We start from the raw sequence: 17015 nt of genomic DNA on the forward strand, positions 1-17015 counted from the left end.
CATTCCAGAGCTGTGCAAGATTTGCTACAGAAATATTACATTTATTATCCACTAAAACCATGCGGATAGACAGACCATAAGCTATATGACAGCCGAGCAGCCACAAACTATATTACAACTGAGTGGAGAGGATTTACATCTCTGTCTCCAGAATCTAGCTTGGTTTTGATAAAAAGGGAAAAGGAGCATGTATTTCTCAGTACAAAAATCTGTAATACTCTCACAGCCTCCTGAGGGGTTAACTACTTATCACCAAATACCTAATGTAGTTCTCTCTCTTGATAGGTTATCAATGTAACAGCCTCAGTCCTCTTGGTTTTGACAGACTTGTAGCTCCTGAACCTCAACTTCTTTCTGAAAAATCAGGTATAAGAGCTTATGAAAGCCTTATTCATATCCCCTCTCTTTCCCAGCTTTCTCTCCAACTTCATGTCTGCTTCTCGTGTCTGCTGCATCTAGGACTGATAAAGGAGAATATGCAGCAAAGAGCAAACAGTTTGCCAAACCCAGGGTGAAACAGTGAAAGAGAAGGAGGTACAGGCACAAGCACACCCTCCTAAGAGAACCACTCTACTCTTCTGTCCCATAGGTCATGGTCTAAAATGTACCACACAGGATACAAAGCCCTCACCATGGCTACAGCCTTAAAATGCTCCCGATTTATTGACTTCTTTCTGCACGGCAAAATACATTAGGGCTTTCTGCACATCTGTGCCTAGCTTTGTTCAACCAGCCAAAACACTCTACTGGAAAGGGACAGCCTAATAGGATAAATCTTGTAAGGGGAAAACATGAGCTGTATTAGCCAGACTTCAATCTGGAGACAATTATATGTTCACTTATGCACTGCATGCTAGAGACCTAGGAAGTCTGAAAGCCAGTATTTAATTAAAAAGTGGATAAGCACAAGGATGGACTTGGACTTTTTAAAACGAAAAAGTACAGTGCTAAGTTCAGAGTGTATTCTTAGTCGTGAACTTCCCCAGTCTTCTCTTGAGCAGCTAAGAAAATAAATATTCCAGCTTAAAAAGTAAGAAGAGATAGATAATACGACAAATATCACAACTATGCAAGCTAAAATATAGATCAGAGGGAAAAAGCAAACAGATGAACTGAAGAAGGTCCTGAAAATCTCGGTGACAAGCACTTGTGGATATGCTCTCTTCCCTAACACTGTGCAGCACAGCCACGTGTACACTTCTGAAGCTCTATGTGTTGGGTACTCTGGCAGATAAAACACCATATTCATTTGAAAAGCAAACTGTGCAGCTTTCAAAACACTGTGTTTAAAACTCAGGTACTCTGTAAAAGAAGCAAGAGCACTGGCCAAAAGGGTGAGCAAGGCAGTGAGGGCTAAAAGCACCACTGCCCTCTGCCACCTAAAATGTTAAAGGTTTCCATCTCACCTATTAGTCTTCTCGGGAATGATGCCCTCAGGTATTTTCTGATCTGTGCTGGACTCCTGGACAGCTGAGAACTCCAGAAGATTTCTGGTCCGGTGGTTAGAACTCACAGTGGAATCAACTCCATTGGGATCCTTTTCAAATACACTGGAAAACATAATAAACATAGCAAAATGGACCACAAACATAAGGGGTCTGCAAGGCACTTTACTGTAAGGCATTAAATACTCAGGTGCGGAAGTTTCTGGCTGCTGTTACAGTACACGGATAAGGTGCATGTCATATCTAATGTAAAAGCTGATGTGTCATTACAATATCATCGTTCAAAGCACTAGCAGTCAGAAAAGCAATTCTGTTCTCTTTTTCAGTTTTAGTTGTTTGAAAGACTGCGATGCTCTGGTTTTCACATTCCCCCACATAAGCTTCACCTGATGAAACTAAGAATACTCTGCTTGTAACCCAGGTCCACAGGCATAAGAAAATTACCTACATTCAAATCAAAGCACTACCAAACTTTAACTTTCATCAGCCTCAAAGTACAATTTACATAGTTTATATGAATACAACATGTAAGAAAAACTTAGCTATCAAATTCCATGCAGCTGCAAGCCTGGAATGTTATGCCAGACATCTACCAGAACTGTACACAAATATGTTCAATTCTACTTGGATTTAGAACAAGTGGCAGGGCCAACAGGCCCATCGGCAGCAGGCCATGGTGCCAGACACCCTGTGGTTCTGGTGTGTACTCACATGGATGGAAGGAACCTGGCCTGGGGGATGCTCAGCCAGCCAGCCATGCAGCACAGGAGTGTCTGTGCTGCTCTCCATGCAAAGAGAGGGAGCAACACTGCACATGTGAGCTGGAAACACAACCACACCATTGCTGTACCAGATCTGCATCCTCGGTCACAAGGGTGAGTTACAAGGGAGAACTCTCAAAAGCACAGAAGCAATACTTCAATTTCTCCTCTCCAGAGACTGGCTTTCCTCTTTCATAACACGGTTGCTTCCTGAAATATGCATGTTTACAAACCCAAGTCCTAACTTCTTGGCTGACAACAGCAGAGCATCACCAGCAGCAACACAGCGAAAACACAGAAGTGCAACAAGCCCCCAGCATGCTGATGAGATCTCTGCCATTCATGCTGATCACAGCCCACAGAGTATATTTTAATTCATGCCCCACCCCTCCTGTGCAGCAGAGCGTAAACCCTGCAGGGGAGTATTTCCTGGTTTTACATGGCATCACTTTGCAACAGGCAACAAATACAAATAGAGACAGGCAAAACCTAGCAAGGAGGGCAGATTAAATACTCCACAAGTAAGCAGAAGGCAGACAGAATTGCCCAGAAATTCCCTCTCTTTTGCCAACACTTTTGCACTCCTGTTAGTAGCAACCCAGGTGTCCATGTGCGCAACTGTGCCATGTTCTGAACCACAGGAGTCAGGACAATCCTAGACCCAGGCTGACATTGCCTTGATTACCTGCTCTCCTCCGGGTTTCTAGGCAGCAGCATGGAATGCGGGCAGCAGAAATGCTCCAGGCTCTGCTTTCACTTGTGCCAATGGGCAGAACAATACTTAAGAGTTTCCTTACTGCCTGTGTACACCGGTATCCAAATGTCTTGCTGCTTCTACTGCATGGAAAGCTGGATGGTTTATTCATAACCTCCTATCAGGCAACACCATATCTATCCAATTTTACAGAAACAATCTCCACTACCCACTAGGTTTTATGAGATCACGTTTCTTCTCTGCCAGTGAAAGCATCAGCACAACTGGCAGTGTCTCAAGCCCAAGAACCAGAGCTCAAAACTAAGGCTGATGCTTAAACAGATGCCTCATGTTCCTGCTGGAAGCCACCCACCTGTGAAATGCCCTTACTACACTTAATCTGGAGTCATGACAGCCAGAAGTACATGGTAGTTTATTCACTAGACCAAGAATATCCCTCAGAAGATATGAAAGCTGTTAACTCTCCTGCAAATCCTTTCTCCCCAGCCTGAAGTGTATTAGCCATCCAGTTGCTGGACCTCCTGGATCTGGTCTTTCAGCCTATCCTACTTCTCTCCCTTCCCATTCAAAATGACACATGGAACCAGAGAAACTTCCCATGTAATTAGTTAAAGCCGAGAAAAATCTAAGCAGAAGAACTGTAACAAATTGCATTTTTCCATGATGCTTCTTCCTTCCTATTTGTCTCATTCTGCAAAAACGATTCTTGTTATTTCAGGTTCCAGCCTGGAGAGGTGAAATGTCACATGCAACGCATTCCTACTGCAGCTCACCCTGAACTCTGCACAACAGAGACAAATCCAAACCAAGGATAAAGACACACACTGCTCTACAATCACAGCTAATCTTCCCTTTTTGTGATTGAGTTGTTTTAGCTACACACCCATTCTAAACCACACACACCTCACTTTACTGCATCAGCTCTAGAAGAGAGGAAATGTTTATTTTCCCTCTTCTCAAGTGTAAAACATCTTTTTCTTTTCATCAAAAATCAGCTGAGCACGGGATGTTTCCACCTGAAAGCAGATACCTTCGGCAGCAAAAGACAAAGAAGGAGGTAAACAGAGTATGTTTTGCCACCCTTACAGGCATAAACCATGGCTCCCACTTCTGACAATGTGAACACAAACTTGAGAACAAAATATGGTATTAGGGTAATCTTTCCAATGCCCCTTCCTTTATCAGGATTGTTATTTTTCTTTTGAAGCAGGGCTAGCAGCAACTTCTGCTATATGGGCCACTTCTGCCCCTGCCCTTTCCCATTCTTTTTCTAGGACCTTGAAGATGACTGAAAGTTTCCTTCTCAATGTCTCCAATATGTCTGGGAAAAAAAAAAAAAAGGAAAAATCCCTTTTGGTGCTGCTTTGGTTTGTGGCAATGACCCAAAACCAAAATAACTATAGTTTTGGATAAGGAAAAGCCCCACAAATTGAAATCCTGCCCCACTTCCACCTTCTAATTACTTGGGGAGTTTTGTTAGTTTTTTCCCATCTGAATAGAAGATGATGTTGTTCTGTTGTATCATTTCCTTCTCTTCCCTTCTCCCATGAGGGAACACCAGTGAAGTTTGTCTATAAATAGGGCTCCATCTTCAGGAAACAAATAGGGGAGGACATGCAGGTAATGGTCCATATCCTCCAGATTCTCCAGGGCCTTTCCTTGCCAAGTGGGTACCTGAGAGTCTGAAACAGGGTATCAGAAATATTTCTCCTTCGACATTTCAAACTAATATGAGGGAAAAAGCATAACTTAGGAGCAAGGAATCCCTTCAAGCAGCTGGCACAAGGATGGACCTCTCCTGCAGAGCTGCATCGGGAAACATCTGCTGACCTCAGGCATGCTGAGCTTTACAAGTGCCAAGCAAAACAGCAACAATACAAGCTGCAACAGGAAGGGTCTACAGAACACATCCCAACACCATGACACTGAAGAGGAAGCAAATATTGGGCATTTAAAAACACCAGGCAGAAGAGGCTAGAAAACATGAAAAAGAAAGGTAGAAGATCCCACTCTGAGTGAAAAAAGTTTCAGGAAAGCAGTATTTTCAACTAAGATATCAACAGTTAGTTTAAGAACTGGTTTAATATGACAGATGGCAAAAGCATAGACAGTTTTTTCATTCTGTTGAACTATAAGATGAGAAGTCAGAAAAGGAAGAGCACTTTGGCATACCTGCCCTAAGCAAGCCCCACTATTTGCAGGAACTGACTTACTGCCCCACATCAAAAGTCACAAAAGACTGAAGCTGAGAATTGGCTCTACTGGAGAAGACAGCCTTTTAGAAATTGGAATCTTTCCTGTTTGGCTCACTCACACACCTGGGGTGCCTAGCAAGGCTTTAGAGCCTGCATTTGGACATCCCAGATACCGTAAGCATGAAAGGGTTTTCACAAGCCACAAAGACCCTGTCCAAGCTGGCTGAGCTCTCGGCTTGTTTCAGATGCAAAACCAGATCCAAGGGAAGAAAGAAAGAACCACTAAATATTTCATGCAGATGTTTGTTCAGAAGTGTAGATAAATTTGATTATAAGAGGGAAAGAAAAGCAGCACTCCTGCCATGGCTTCTCCAGGCATTCAACGGCACCTGATATTTTAGCTGTATTTTTACTTCTTTGGTTTGAATGTCAGTTTGATGAATGTGAAAGCGAGTCTTGCCAGGAACCCAAACTAAATTTCATTTGTGCTTCTGGCTGAACAAATCCTGTGCACTTCAAGTCTTGAATACTGACATTTAAGTTGTACAGTAATTTGTAGACGAAAGCCAATAGTGATATCATAACAAAGAGTTTTCTGGGGACAGAACCATCTCTGAGTATGAGCTGGGAGGTTTCCAACCAGCTAAAGTTGACATTGCAAGGAGACACCAACCAAAGCCCTTGTCCTCTTCCTAACTGATTCCAGACAAGGCTGCCACAGTGCCAGACACTCTGGAAAGTATTTCTTGTTTCTATTCCCGATGAGTGCACCATCTGCTGACAGCAAGGCTCTGCCTTCTCCTGAGGGCTGCTCCAGAGCTACCCTCTCTGAGTGCTGGGCTGGAGAGAGCAGCTCAGCTTCTTCCCTGCAGGGGAAGAGAAGAAAAGCAACCCAGAGTGGAGTTTTTTGTGTGGTTTTGTTGTGCTTTGCATGTTTAAAAAACAATTTGTTTTTAATAAAGCCCCTGGAAAAGAAAGGAAGAAAGCAAATATTGACACCCAGAGCACTTTATTTTTTGCATGTATTCTGTACCATTATCTGGCCTTTAATGCCAAAGCTTGTGGCTGTGATCAGCAGAGGAAAGAGTTGTAGTTTGTAAGAAAACTCCCAGAGTTGTAGTTTGTAAGAAAATCAAAGGAATCTTGTTTTCCGTAAGCAACAACCCATCAAGAGAGGTATTGAAAGGTCTGGAACCTAGACCCGAGGCCAATTTACTCAGCCTGTCCTTTTCCTCTCGATTTCTCCCTCTCTGTTCAAGAAGAAACTACAACACAAGACCAAAGGTGTGCTGCAGAAGCAGTTTTTTGTCTCTGGGCCATCTCCAACACAAATGTACACTCAACTCAGCACTGAAACATGTTCTTTCAGTGCCACAAATGTTACATTAAGTTTCCTGTATTACCAGTGTTAAGAGCCACAAATGTCCTCCGATGCTTCTGCTGTTGTTGCTAAAATACCCAGAGGGCTTCATCTTTCCTTGGCAGACAGAAGACATGGAGCTGGCTAACATGGCACTGTTTCATGCCTCTTGCACTCATCTCAGAGGTTTTTCTTCACATTTCACCAGTTCCTCTCCGCTAGTGTGTAAAACATTTGACTGTCATCATTTGTATATAGGTTTATTATACTTAAGGCTTTCAAAAAGCAGAAAACCAATCCTTTTCTATCCTTCACTAAGGGCAAAAAAAGCCCAGGAGTGGATGAACTGAGAAAAAGAAACTGACAGCCCATGATCTGTGGTTCTCTGTCCTCAGAATATCTCTTAGAAATGCTTCAAGCAGTCATTGCAAGTCTGGGAGCTCCATTCCTTCTGCAAGCCATCGGTGGTTCCAACTAACCTGCCCCACTTTGCTCTGGAAAGGAGGGAGGGAGGGAAGAATTGCTAAGGAAACAAAGTAATGTAAGGCAAAAGTGTTACACTGCCCTCCACTTTGGGCAGGTGCCAGACACATGGCTTTAGTCTACTTAGCACATGTTACTCAGTGGGACATTTGGGATGTTTCTGAACATACCAGGACACTGCTTGGGGTCACCTGCCAGGGCAGCACAGAGGTGACTCCAGGCCACGTCAAGACCCTGGCCTGGCTGTTGTGGGTGGGATCTGCACTGACAAACCCCAGCACACAACAGACAGCTCCAACACCTCTGCAGCAACACAACACTTGCTGCATGTGATGATACATGAACAAGATCAGCTCCTTTGCCCACACAGAAAATGCTTCCTATAAGGGAACAACAGCTCTGTTTCTCTAACTTTCCAACACTGCATCACTGAGGTATCCCTACACTCCTGCTTGCCATAAGATGGGTCTGTTTCCTTAATCAGAGAGTCTAGCACAAAGTCTCAAACAGAAAACTTTCACAAATGCACTGCTGAATGCACCAGGCCTCAGAATAATCCTGCTTTCCCACACACCAACTCAAGATTCCTCAGCTTGAGTAAGGGCACTAGACCATGGTGACACCAATACAGGTGTGCTCAATGGATGGTGCTGTCAGCAGCCCAAATCCTTCATGCTCCAAAAGCTTAGCACACCCCAGTAGTGCTGACTAGCATCCTGCAGGCTAAGTGGAATGCTAATCTGGTGAAAGACTTGTGTGTTTACTACTTTATCCTTACAAGTGGCACATTGTGATTGCAAGCTGAACAATCCTTGGGCAATTTCCTCATTTTTAGTTAAAGACGATTAATCTTAGCACTTCTGGGATTTTTTTTCCTGTTTGTGCTACCAATTTAAGAAATGAGACACACCCCTAAATCTTTCAGCAATCAAGAGCCACTGCTTCTTCATTTACTGTAGTCTATGACAACAGCAGACAAATCACACTTCTCAGCCAGAACCCTGTGTTTGAGTTGTTAATCACTGCCCTCCACTTTGGGCAGGTACCAGACACATGGCTTTAGTCTACTTAGCACGTTACTCAGTGGGACATTTGGGATGTTTCTGAACGTTACACTGCCCTCCACTTTGGGCAGGTGCCAGACACATGGCTTTAGTCTACTTAGCACATGTTACTCAGTGGGACATTTGGGATGTTTCTGAACATACCAGGACACTGCTTGGGGTCACCTGCCAGGGCAGCACAGAGGTGACTCCAGGCCACGTCAAGACCCTGGCCTGGCTGTTGTGGGTGGGATCTGCACTGACAAACCCCAGCACACAACAGACAGCTCCAACACCTCTGCAGCAACACAACACTTGCTGCATGTGATGATACATGAACAAGATCAGCTCCTTTGCCCACACAGAAAATGCTTCCTATAAGGGAACAACAGCTCTGTTTCTCTAACTTTCCAACACTGCATCACTGAGGTATCCCTACACTCCTGCTTGCCATAAGATGGGTCTGTTTCCTTAATCAGAGAGTCTAGCACAAAGTCTCAAACAGAAAACTTTCACAAATGCACTGCTGAATGCACCAGGCCTCAGAATAATCCTGCTTTCCCACACACCAACTCAAGATTCCTCAGCTTGAGTAAGGGCACTAGACCATGGTGACACCAATACAGGTGTGCTCAATGGATGGTGCTGTCAGCAGCCCAAATCCTTCATGCTCCAAAAGCTTAGCACACCCCAGTAGTGCTGACTAGCATCCTGCAGGCTAAGTGGAATGCTAATCTGGTGAAAGACTTGTGTGTTTACTACTTTATCCTTACAAGTGGCACATTGTGATTGCAAGCTGAACAATCCTTGGGCAATTTCCTCATTTTTAGTTAAAGACGATTAATCTTAGCACTTCTGGGATTTTTTTTCCTGTTTGTGCTACCAATTTAAGAAATGAGACACACCCCTAAATCTTTCAGCAATCAAGAGCCACTGCTTCTTCATTTACTGTAGTCTATGACAACAGCAGACAAATCACACTTCTCAGCCAGCCAGGCCAGTGTCTTTATTTGCAGACTGCTCAGTGGATCTAAATTTTTACTAGATTATTCAGTTTCCAGGACAGTCCTGGAAAGTAGAGGAAAATCCATGAGGACACCCTAGAGAGGAGCTGCAATGAAGTCTCCACAAGAGGCCAGCCATTCTAGTGCAGCTGCTTGAGGTCAACAAGAGGTTTTGAAGCAGCAGCAGATTTACTGAGCTACATCAATCACCACCTCAGTAATCCTCCACAAATACAGCTTTCTTTATATCACCAAGTCTGTTTTCCAGTTTGAAAGGGGTTCCAGCCATACAGAGGTAGCCAAATTGTAAGAAAACACAAAATTAATAATACTACTAAAAAAATAGTATCACATCACCCTCTCAAATCTCCTGTTCCAATCTCTTTGCAAGTCTGCCTTTCCTCTCTCCAACTTCATATTTTTCTTTGTTTTCTGTCCACTACATATCTAAAGTGGTAGTTAGGACACATTCTGGCTGGCTGACATCCTAATAAATGCTCTAAGACTGCTGCTAGGTGACATACACCATGTAAGCTTAAGCAGACTGATTATGGGGAAAAAAATAACTAGCTGAACACTTCTTATAGTCAAAAATATAATGCTACAGCCACCAGCAAATACTTGCCTTACACGCTTTGCTGCTACTGGCATAAGAAGAGATGCAGAAAATTTATCTTTTGCATCTTCTGTGAACATTCTCCTTTCCCTGCTTTTTACACATTAGTTGGGTTATTTTCCTGCAAATATTTTACGATCACATGTAGGATTTGCATTAAAAAAAACCAAACCAAACACACAAGACAATTTATATTCAAATGAGAACAGGGAAAAGAATCAGAATAAAAATATTCCCAAAATAAATACACTGATTGTTTAGACTAGAACATGTGTGCTTGGTTTCCATTTGTTTCAGCCTTGTTTGTGCTTGTTTAACACATTTTCAGATCTGGTTACTCTACAGGCACAGTCCAACACAAACGTGGAAATCAAAGAAGGAGAAAAAGGCATGTAGGAACTGCAATAATTTGCAAATGACCAGATTTCATGTTGTAAGTGCTAAAAACCCAGCACAGCTAATTAGATGTTTGTCAATGCCAGAAGTCAGCCATGTCTCAGGGATGCCATGCCAGCTGGGAATGCAACCAAGGCAGGCTCCACAGAAGGCACATGTGGAGGCAGGAGAGCCTGGCTCCCCGGGATACCTGGCTCCCTGGGATACCTGCCTCCAGATGCCCTGGTTCCAGCTCCCAGCCCTGCTGAGTGCCAAGGCCTGTGTGCTCACTGCCTTTTGTGCAAACACTGCTGGTTGCCAATTCGTGTCTTGCACCTCACGGAATGCAAGGCTGGGGCAAGGGGGTGACCTCTGCAACAAACTGAACCCAAATGTACCCTTTTCCCTTCACACACCTCACCAATCACTCTTTAATAATAATAATAAAAGGAAGTTTTTATACACGTTGAATTCAAATCCAAACAACTCACGGAGATTACAGAATAGTTCACTGACACACAGATGGGAAATTCCTGGGCGCCTTTCTTCCAGCATAAAACAAATGGATAAAATAGAAACACTAATAGAATTCCTACTAAATTACTTCTGCTTTTAGTAACTGAAAGTTTCAGTTTTCAATACAAAGCAGCAACAAACCCAGAAGAGTTTAGTTACACAGTACTACCTAATGCAGAGTGACCACTAACTCCACACAAGCCACTTTCACATCCTCAATTCACACTGGCATTCAATTTATATTTAATTAGACTTGCATTCTTGTCTTAGAGATACCATGGTGCTGTGTCAAAGACTGAAGGATGTTCTGAAAGGCTTGTTGGTAATTAAGCAGATCGGACTGCACTCTCCCGCCAGTATTTTCAAGCAGATTTCATGTGTCACCAGGCCAGCTTCCCTCCCAGACTTTCACTCCCACCCCTAAATTCCCAAGTTCAACATTACAGATCACCCCCACACATATCTGTCAGCAAGAAAAGATGTGTCAGCAGAATAACTTTATCTGCTAAACTTGTTTGCCAAGGGCTGCCACATCCTGGACTGCTTCCCTTAAAACCTTAAAACAGCTGAACAGCAGTCCTCGGAGTCCTCCATGAAACATCACAAACATCTCACCACTCACACAGTCAACAAGACTTAAGACCAATTTAAAAAATTGTGTGTTGGTCTTTATTACAGCAACACACATCCATTAATGCAGAGGAAAACACAGAATTAACTACACAGCCACCCATCCAGATGGGATTCTTCTGTGGGACGGCCCAAACACTGCACCTTCACTGATCCACTGCAAGCCATGGAGGGTTTGCAGGACTCCCTGTTCTTCAGCTTCACATCCCCATCCCTAAACCATCCAACTGCTTCCCTGCTTTCTCTGATTTGACAGAAATAGGTAACCTGTACATCTGCCCTTTCGTTTTACATCTAGTCTTCCAAGAATGCTATCACTTCCAACAAGAACCTAAGAAGCATCTTACAATAAGGCCAGCTAAGGGAATTTCAAAGTCTGCTACAGAATTTAGGGGGTGAATTTCCCATGATTTTGCTTTTTTTTGGATGTCACTCTCTCTTTGCAATGGTTCATTGGTTTTAAGTAACAAAATATTCACTGCTAACGTGCTTGGATGAAAACGTCCTGAGCCTGAATGCTGGCACACCTCCATTCAGGTGTGCAAATGAAATGATTTCTTACACAGAAAAAATGGCAACGCAAAGTTTCAGAACATATTTACCTCCAGCTGACCACTGCACGGAAATCAGGGATTCCAGAGTTAGCTAATTTCGGAGAAAAGAGTGTTTTTGCTGAAGTGTAAGCTAGCACGGGTATTATCTCAAAAAAGTCCTTTTTTCTGTAAGAAGTTGCAGGGACTGAAAAAAACCACATATATCAGAAGCTTCTCTTCTTAAGGACATAGCAGAACAGCAATCCTGTATTTGTGGAGCTACCATTCAGTGACACCTTTATAAAACAGAAGAAAATGTGTATGGGAGGAGTGAAATCTAAAGAAATGGTTTGTATATCCCACATTCTGGGTATTCTGAAGAGTATTGCACAACCAAACATTCACATCACCTTGATACAGCCTAGAATTTTAATTGCAGTGCAAGCATTTATTCTGCTAGGGGGGAAAAAAAAAAACCAAACCAGAAAGAGTAATTCCTTGCAAACTTGCAGTTACATTTCTCTTCATTGCCTAAATCCAGTACTGATGCAAACCACCTGGTTCAGGCACAGCAGTTATACTGGCATGCTCAGCTACTATACTGGCCAGGAACAGTCAGACATCCAAGGATTTCTTTTTGCTTTATCTACTTTATTAAACATCAAACATGTCAAGAAGTTAACCCTGTCACATTCCTGTAGTTACTGACTGCTGCAAAGATAGGAACACAATCGACCTTTCAGCCTACTTTGACAGCAGTGCCTTGCCATCAAGCTCAACACCTTACTCATTCTTGGGGGTTGGGAAGATGCCACAGGAACTTCAGGGCACTGTGGTAAAAGTCTTCCCACCCATCTCGCTGTGATTCCAAGCCTTTCATCACTAACAAGAGTTCCATGCATTCCATCATCTCACTGCAATGCAGACACCAGTAAATTTTCCCCCAGCTTTGGAAAGATGACCTAGCAATTCTCACCAAGTGTCTCTCCCAAGTGAGTGGTAATGTTTGAAATGCAGATAGGATTTGCAAATCAATCCCTTAGTATCTGGAAGCTGATTTCTCTGCCTAATAGTCAAAAATCACAGTATAAACCCTAAATACACTAAGAAATGGTCTACCTTAACCTTGTCCACATCGAAGCAAAATTATCAGCTGTATTTCATGTCCTGAGATAAACAATATTTGCAATAAGTGCAAATACTTCAGAAGTCATTTCAGCTTTAGCAAATTTTCTAATAATAAAAATATAAACCTCACTTCCCAAAAATTTATCACAGTCAGAAACAAAGTCTTCCTCCATATTTATCCCATTCCTTTAATTTGACTGGGATTTTGAGGAGAAATGGAGACACTACTGATTGGCATCCTACTGAAATATTATCCCCTTTTAAAAGAGCAAACAGCTCCATCTGAAAGGTCTTTATGTTCCAAAGCCAAGTTAAATGGACAGGTATGTGCAAGAAGTATTAGAGTAAAAAGATTCTCCTTTCTTCCACAGATTTCTTTATAAAGTGTCTGGGAAGTGATGTAGCTTTTCCCTGCTGCTCTCTGGCTCCTCTGGCCTACTGATAACGGTTCAAATAAGAGAGGTTTCTGATTACCACTCCAACTAAACAAGGAGGGGGAACAACCTCTTCTCCAGACCCACAAGACAAGTAATACAGGGCTTACACTGTAATGAGGGAGATTGCAGCTGGACACATCTAAGGGTCAGGACTGCAAGGCATGGAATGTACAGCTGGATTTCCTGAGTATTTTGAGTACTAAAGCAGCTTCAAGTCATAGCTACTGAAATTAGCACAGGTATGAACAAGCAGATAAGCTCTCCAAGTCTGACTTTTTTTCCTAAAAGGACTCTAAACACAGTTCTTAATCTCTGCAGGTATAAATGGAGCAGACAAACTGCTGTATGCTGCACTGAATAAAAAAATGCCAAACCAGGAGAAATTACAAGTACAAAATCTGGCTCTTATTGCCAGAAGGATTCCAAAAGAGGAACCATTATACAGATGCATCTTCCCCTAAGCAGGAGAAGAATAAAGGACAGATTTCAGATTTCAAGCTCAAGGCTTTAAAACACAACACTGGCTGTTGTTAATGATTCAAACAAAAACCTCAGGACAGCAAACTTGCTAGGTGAAGAGGAATTTCTAAGCAGCTTACCTCAATGGACCATAATTCAACATTATAAAGGCCAGTATCACCATCACACACAGTGTCCTTCTCTTTGGAGATGATACTTTGAGCTTCTGGTTCTAGATAGAAAAAACAGAAGACATTGAGTAAAAGAGGGGCACAGATATGCAGAGGTATGTCAGAAGCTAAGTACACCAAATTATACTAGCTTTTTAGATTTATATTTGCCTAATTATGTGTGAATATATTCCTGAACTACTTAAAAATAAAACTTTGGTTTATACACTATATTCAGCTTCTATCCAGTGAAATATTCAGAAGCACCATGAAGAACTAAAAGTCTACCAGATAATGTGTCAGCTGTCCTGACCTACAGTTGGTGAAAGCCATGCTTGGAATGGGATGCTGGGCTAGAAACCCTCAAAGGTCTTCCGGTCACCACTCCCCCAATTCTGTTCTAGTGTCTTCCACCTGAACCACTGTTTTCATATAAAAGCAGACTTTCATCACAATCTCTTACCTCTAATACCACTTCATCCAGCTGCCTCTTCAGCGTGCTGTTTTCTTTCTTGAGTTTCTCATTCTCCAGCAAGGCTGCCTCCAGCCTGGCCTCGAGTCCCAACATGTATTCCTTCTTTTTCTTGCGTGACTGAAAGGCTGACTCACGGTTTTTGATCATGCGTTGCTGCCGCCTCAAGACATTGACCTGAACACACAATAGACAGGGCTGTTAACAATCCACAAGTTAAAAGTGCCTCCACTTCATGCAAAATTTCTACTTCTTTACTTTGTCAAAGGTCTGCACAGATAGTTTCCCACACTCTACTTCAAATGAGCTGGAATGGTCAGGACACAAGCACTTCAGGATCATGGTACACCCAAGGAAAAAACAGGTCCTGCACAGTCTCAGTTTTCTTCTGCATTCTCAACATTCTACGTGCAGGGATCACCAAATGTATACTTGAGTTTGATTTGGTCAATCAAATCACAAAGACAGAAAATACCTATCTTCAGGTCTGCAAGGCAGCAAGAATGTCTTTCACCTTCACTTTTCCCTGCACCATTTTACAGGCTACAATCAGTCATCTGCTTTCCTAACAGGAAATTTCTAGGGTTTCCAGTCTGTTCTGTACGGAAGTCATTTCCACACTGATTACATCTGCTTCTGTACCTTTTCCACCTATGCTACACAGTTTTTGAGATTTTGAACAGTGTTCCTGATCTCAGACTGCACATTCTATGTGTCTCAAGGACTTACATGGCAGTTTAAATGCAGTCTCTGCATTCAGATCAGGAGTGTGGCTTGGATTCACATTTCCAGATTGTCCCACTAAATGTGTTTCGCTTCACATCACAGAACAGTCTCTGAGAGCACACACACTGGATTCCTTCAGGATGAAGCTCAACCAGCAAATATACTCCAGGAGAGCACATAATTCACTCTAACCACTAGCAGGCATTTAGCCTGCAAGACCAGACTGGGACTGCTCAAAGTAACCTCTCCTCATCCTCCAACAGTCCCGATGACTGATTTTTTTTCCCAAGCAGGAACACTCCATCATCTTTTACCACTTACTCATTTTGTGGTTTGCACCGAGTGGGACGACCCAGACTGAAAGCATCTTGCTGCTGACAAGGATAACAATGATGGATACTGCAGAACTATACAAAACTACTTAAAATCCTAAGTTTAAACACTAGTCTGTTGATTTCCTTTCCCTCACAGATTAACAAGTGTTTTCATTAAGAACAGAAGACTTCCATCACATTATTAAGCTACAACTGGATGTGCCTTAATGACAACTACACTGACAGATAACTGAATGATCCATCTTACACAGACCTGAACATCCTTCAGTACCTACCACCACATGCACTGGTGTAACCTGTATCTCTCAGAGCAGGAACATTAAAGAAAAAAGATGAGAACTATTCCAGAAGTATTATTCTAGGGTAATAGTATAATCACACAACAGTAACATTAACTAACTCAGAGTCTGAATCCGGCTATGTAAAAAACCTTAACCACAGCTTTTCAACTCTCTCCTTGTATCTACCTGCACACAGACAATATGTTGTTCTAGGGCACTGGTGTCTGCAAAAAAAAGTGGCCACAAGCTGTCTGAAGACAACATTCTTCTTCATAATGCTGCAGTCTGGTGACAAAGACGAAGAAAACATATTACAGTGCATTAACATTCTGGGCTTTCTATAAATTCTAATTGCTTTTTATGAAGATCATTTATTGTATGTCTAGTCTGCTGCCACCAACAAAAGTCTGTGAAAACAAAGCTGTTTGTACTTACTCCAGTTTCTCTCTTTAGCAGAGTGGAGAAGGAAAAGATTTAACACATTTTCATTAACACTAAGCTCTGTCTTGAATTTTTTAAGTACTACAACATTTAACATAAAAAAGCTTCTGCAGACATATAAAAACTGGACCAAAAAAAAGATTCAGGCTAGCCAAGAACTGCAGTGTACAGAACACACCAATTCAGGGCCAGGATCACTTAAACTGTTCAGAGGTGAAAAAACAAGGAATGAGTTCATGCAGCAGCTTTGGCTCAAGTTGTGTGCTATTCCAAACAAGGAGTTCCATTCCCCTTTTTAAAAAGAGGTTTTGCATCATGGAGCTGAACAGAGAAGACCAAATTGCTTACATCCATTCTTGTTTGCAGACCTGTTGAGGATTATTCATTACAGGATAGCTTTTAATTACGTGTCTGGAACTCCTGGCAAATCTACATGCTTCCCTGAAGAAAATAAGGTGTTAGAGGACCAGTGCAGTGCCTCTACACTAAGAGTGTACATCCTAAGGTACATCTGCCACTGTTTCAGATGCTGCCATCTAGATTTTATGTGTTATTTATCCAGACTACCCTCTTTTACTCACAGTTCTCCAAATGCTGTGAGGAACAGCAGCTCTTCCAGCCTGATTCCAGGTACTTTGTGCAGTATCTGCATTTCAGTCTGTGCCACACCATTTTGACTCATTTTCTAAGCTTGCTTAAATGAAATCCAGTATTTGTGTCCCTAGGTTATTTTGTTTTAATTTACAATCTGTAAACAGCTTAAGGTCTTTGGTCAACCCTCCAGGTCTTGCCTGGCTCTTCTTGGGGAATGCCACAACTGCACACCTGATCCCACCTAAATCTGATGCAGGAAATGGAAAGAATTGTGTGAGTGAAGTGATGCAAGACTG

At 42.4% G+C, this 17015-nt stretch overlaps 1 protein-coding gene across 2 annotated transcripts in view; it reads right to left on the bottom strand.

Moving 5' to 3' along the window:
* The window catches only part of ATF6 (activating transcription factor 6), a 74327-nt gene that overhangs the window by 48445 nt on the left and 8867 nt on the right, over positions 1-17015 (bottom strand). For both annotated transcript variants that reach the window (XM_008630190.2, XM_017729690.1), the window contains exons 6-8: positions 14334-14519; positions 13841-13932; positions 1407-1550 (exon numbers count right to left, since the gene is read on the bottom strand). In XM_008630190.2, the coding sequence (XP_008628412.2) occupies positions 1407-1550; positions 13841-13932; positions 14334-14519 (422 nt within the window). The remainder of the gene's footprint in view (positions 1-1406; positions 1551-13840; positions 13933-14333; positions 14520-17015) is intronic.

This window comes from Corvus brachyrhynchos, unplaced genomic scaffold (assembly GCF_000691975.1).
Source record: "Corvus brachyrhynchos isolate BGI_N302 unplaced genomic scaffold, ASM69197v1 scaffold101, whole genome shotgun sequence".
NCBI classification, from domain to species: domain Eukaryota; kingdom Metazoa; phylum Chordata; class Aves; order Passeriformes; family Corvidae; genus Corvus; species Corvus brachyrhynchos.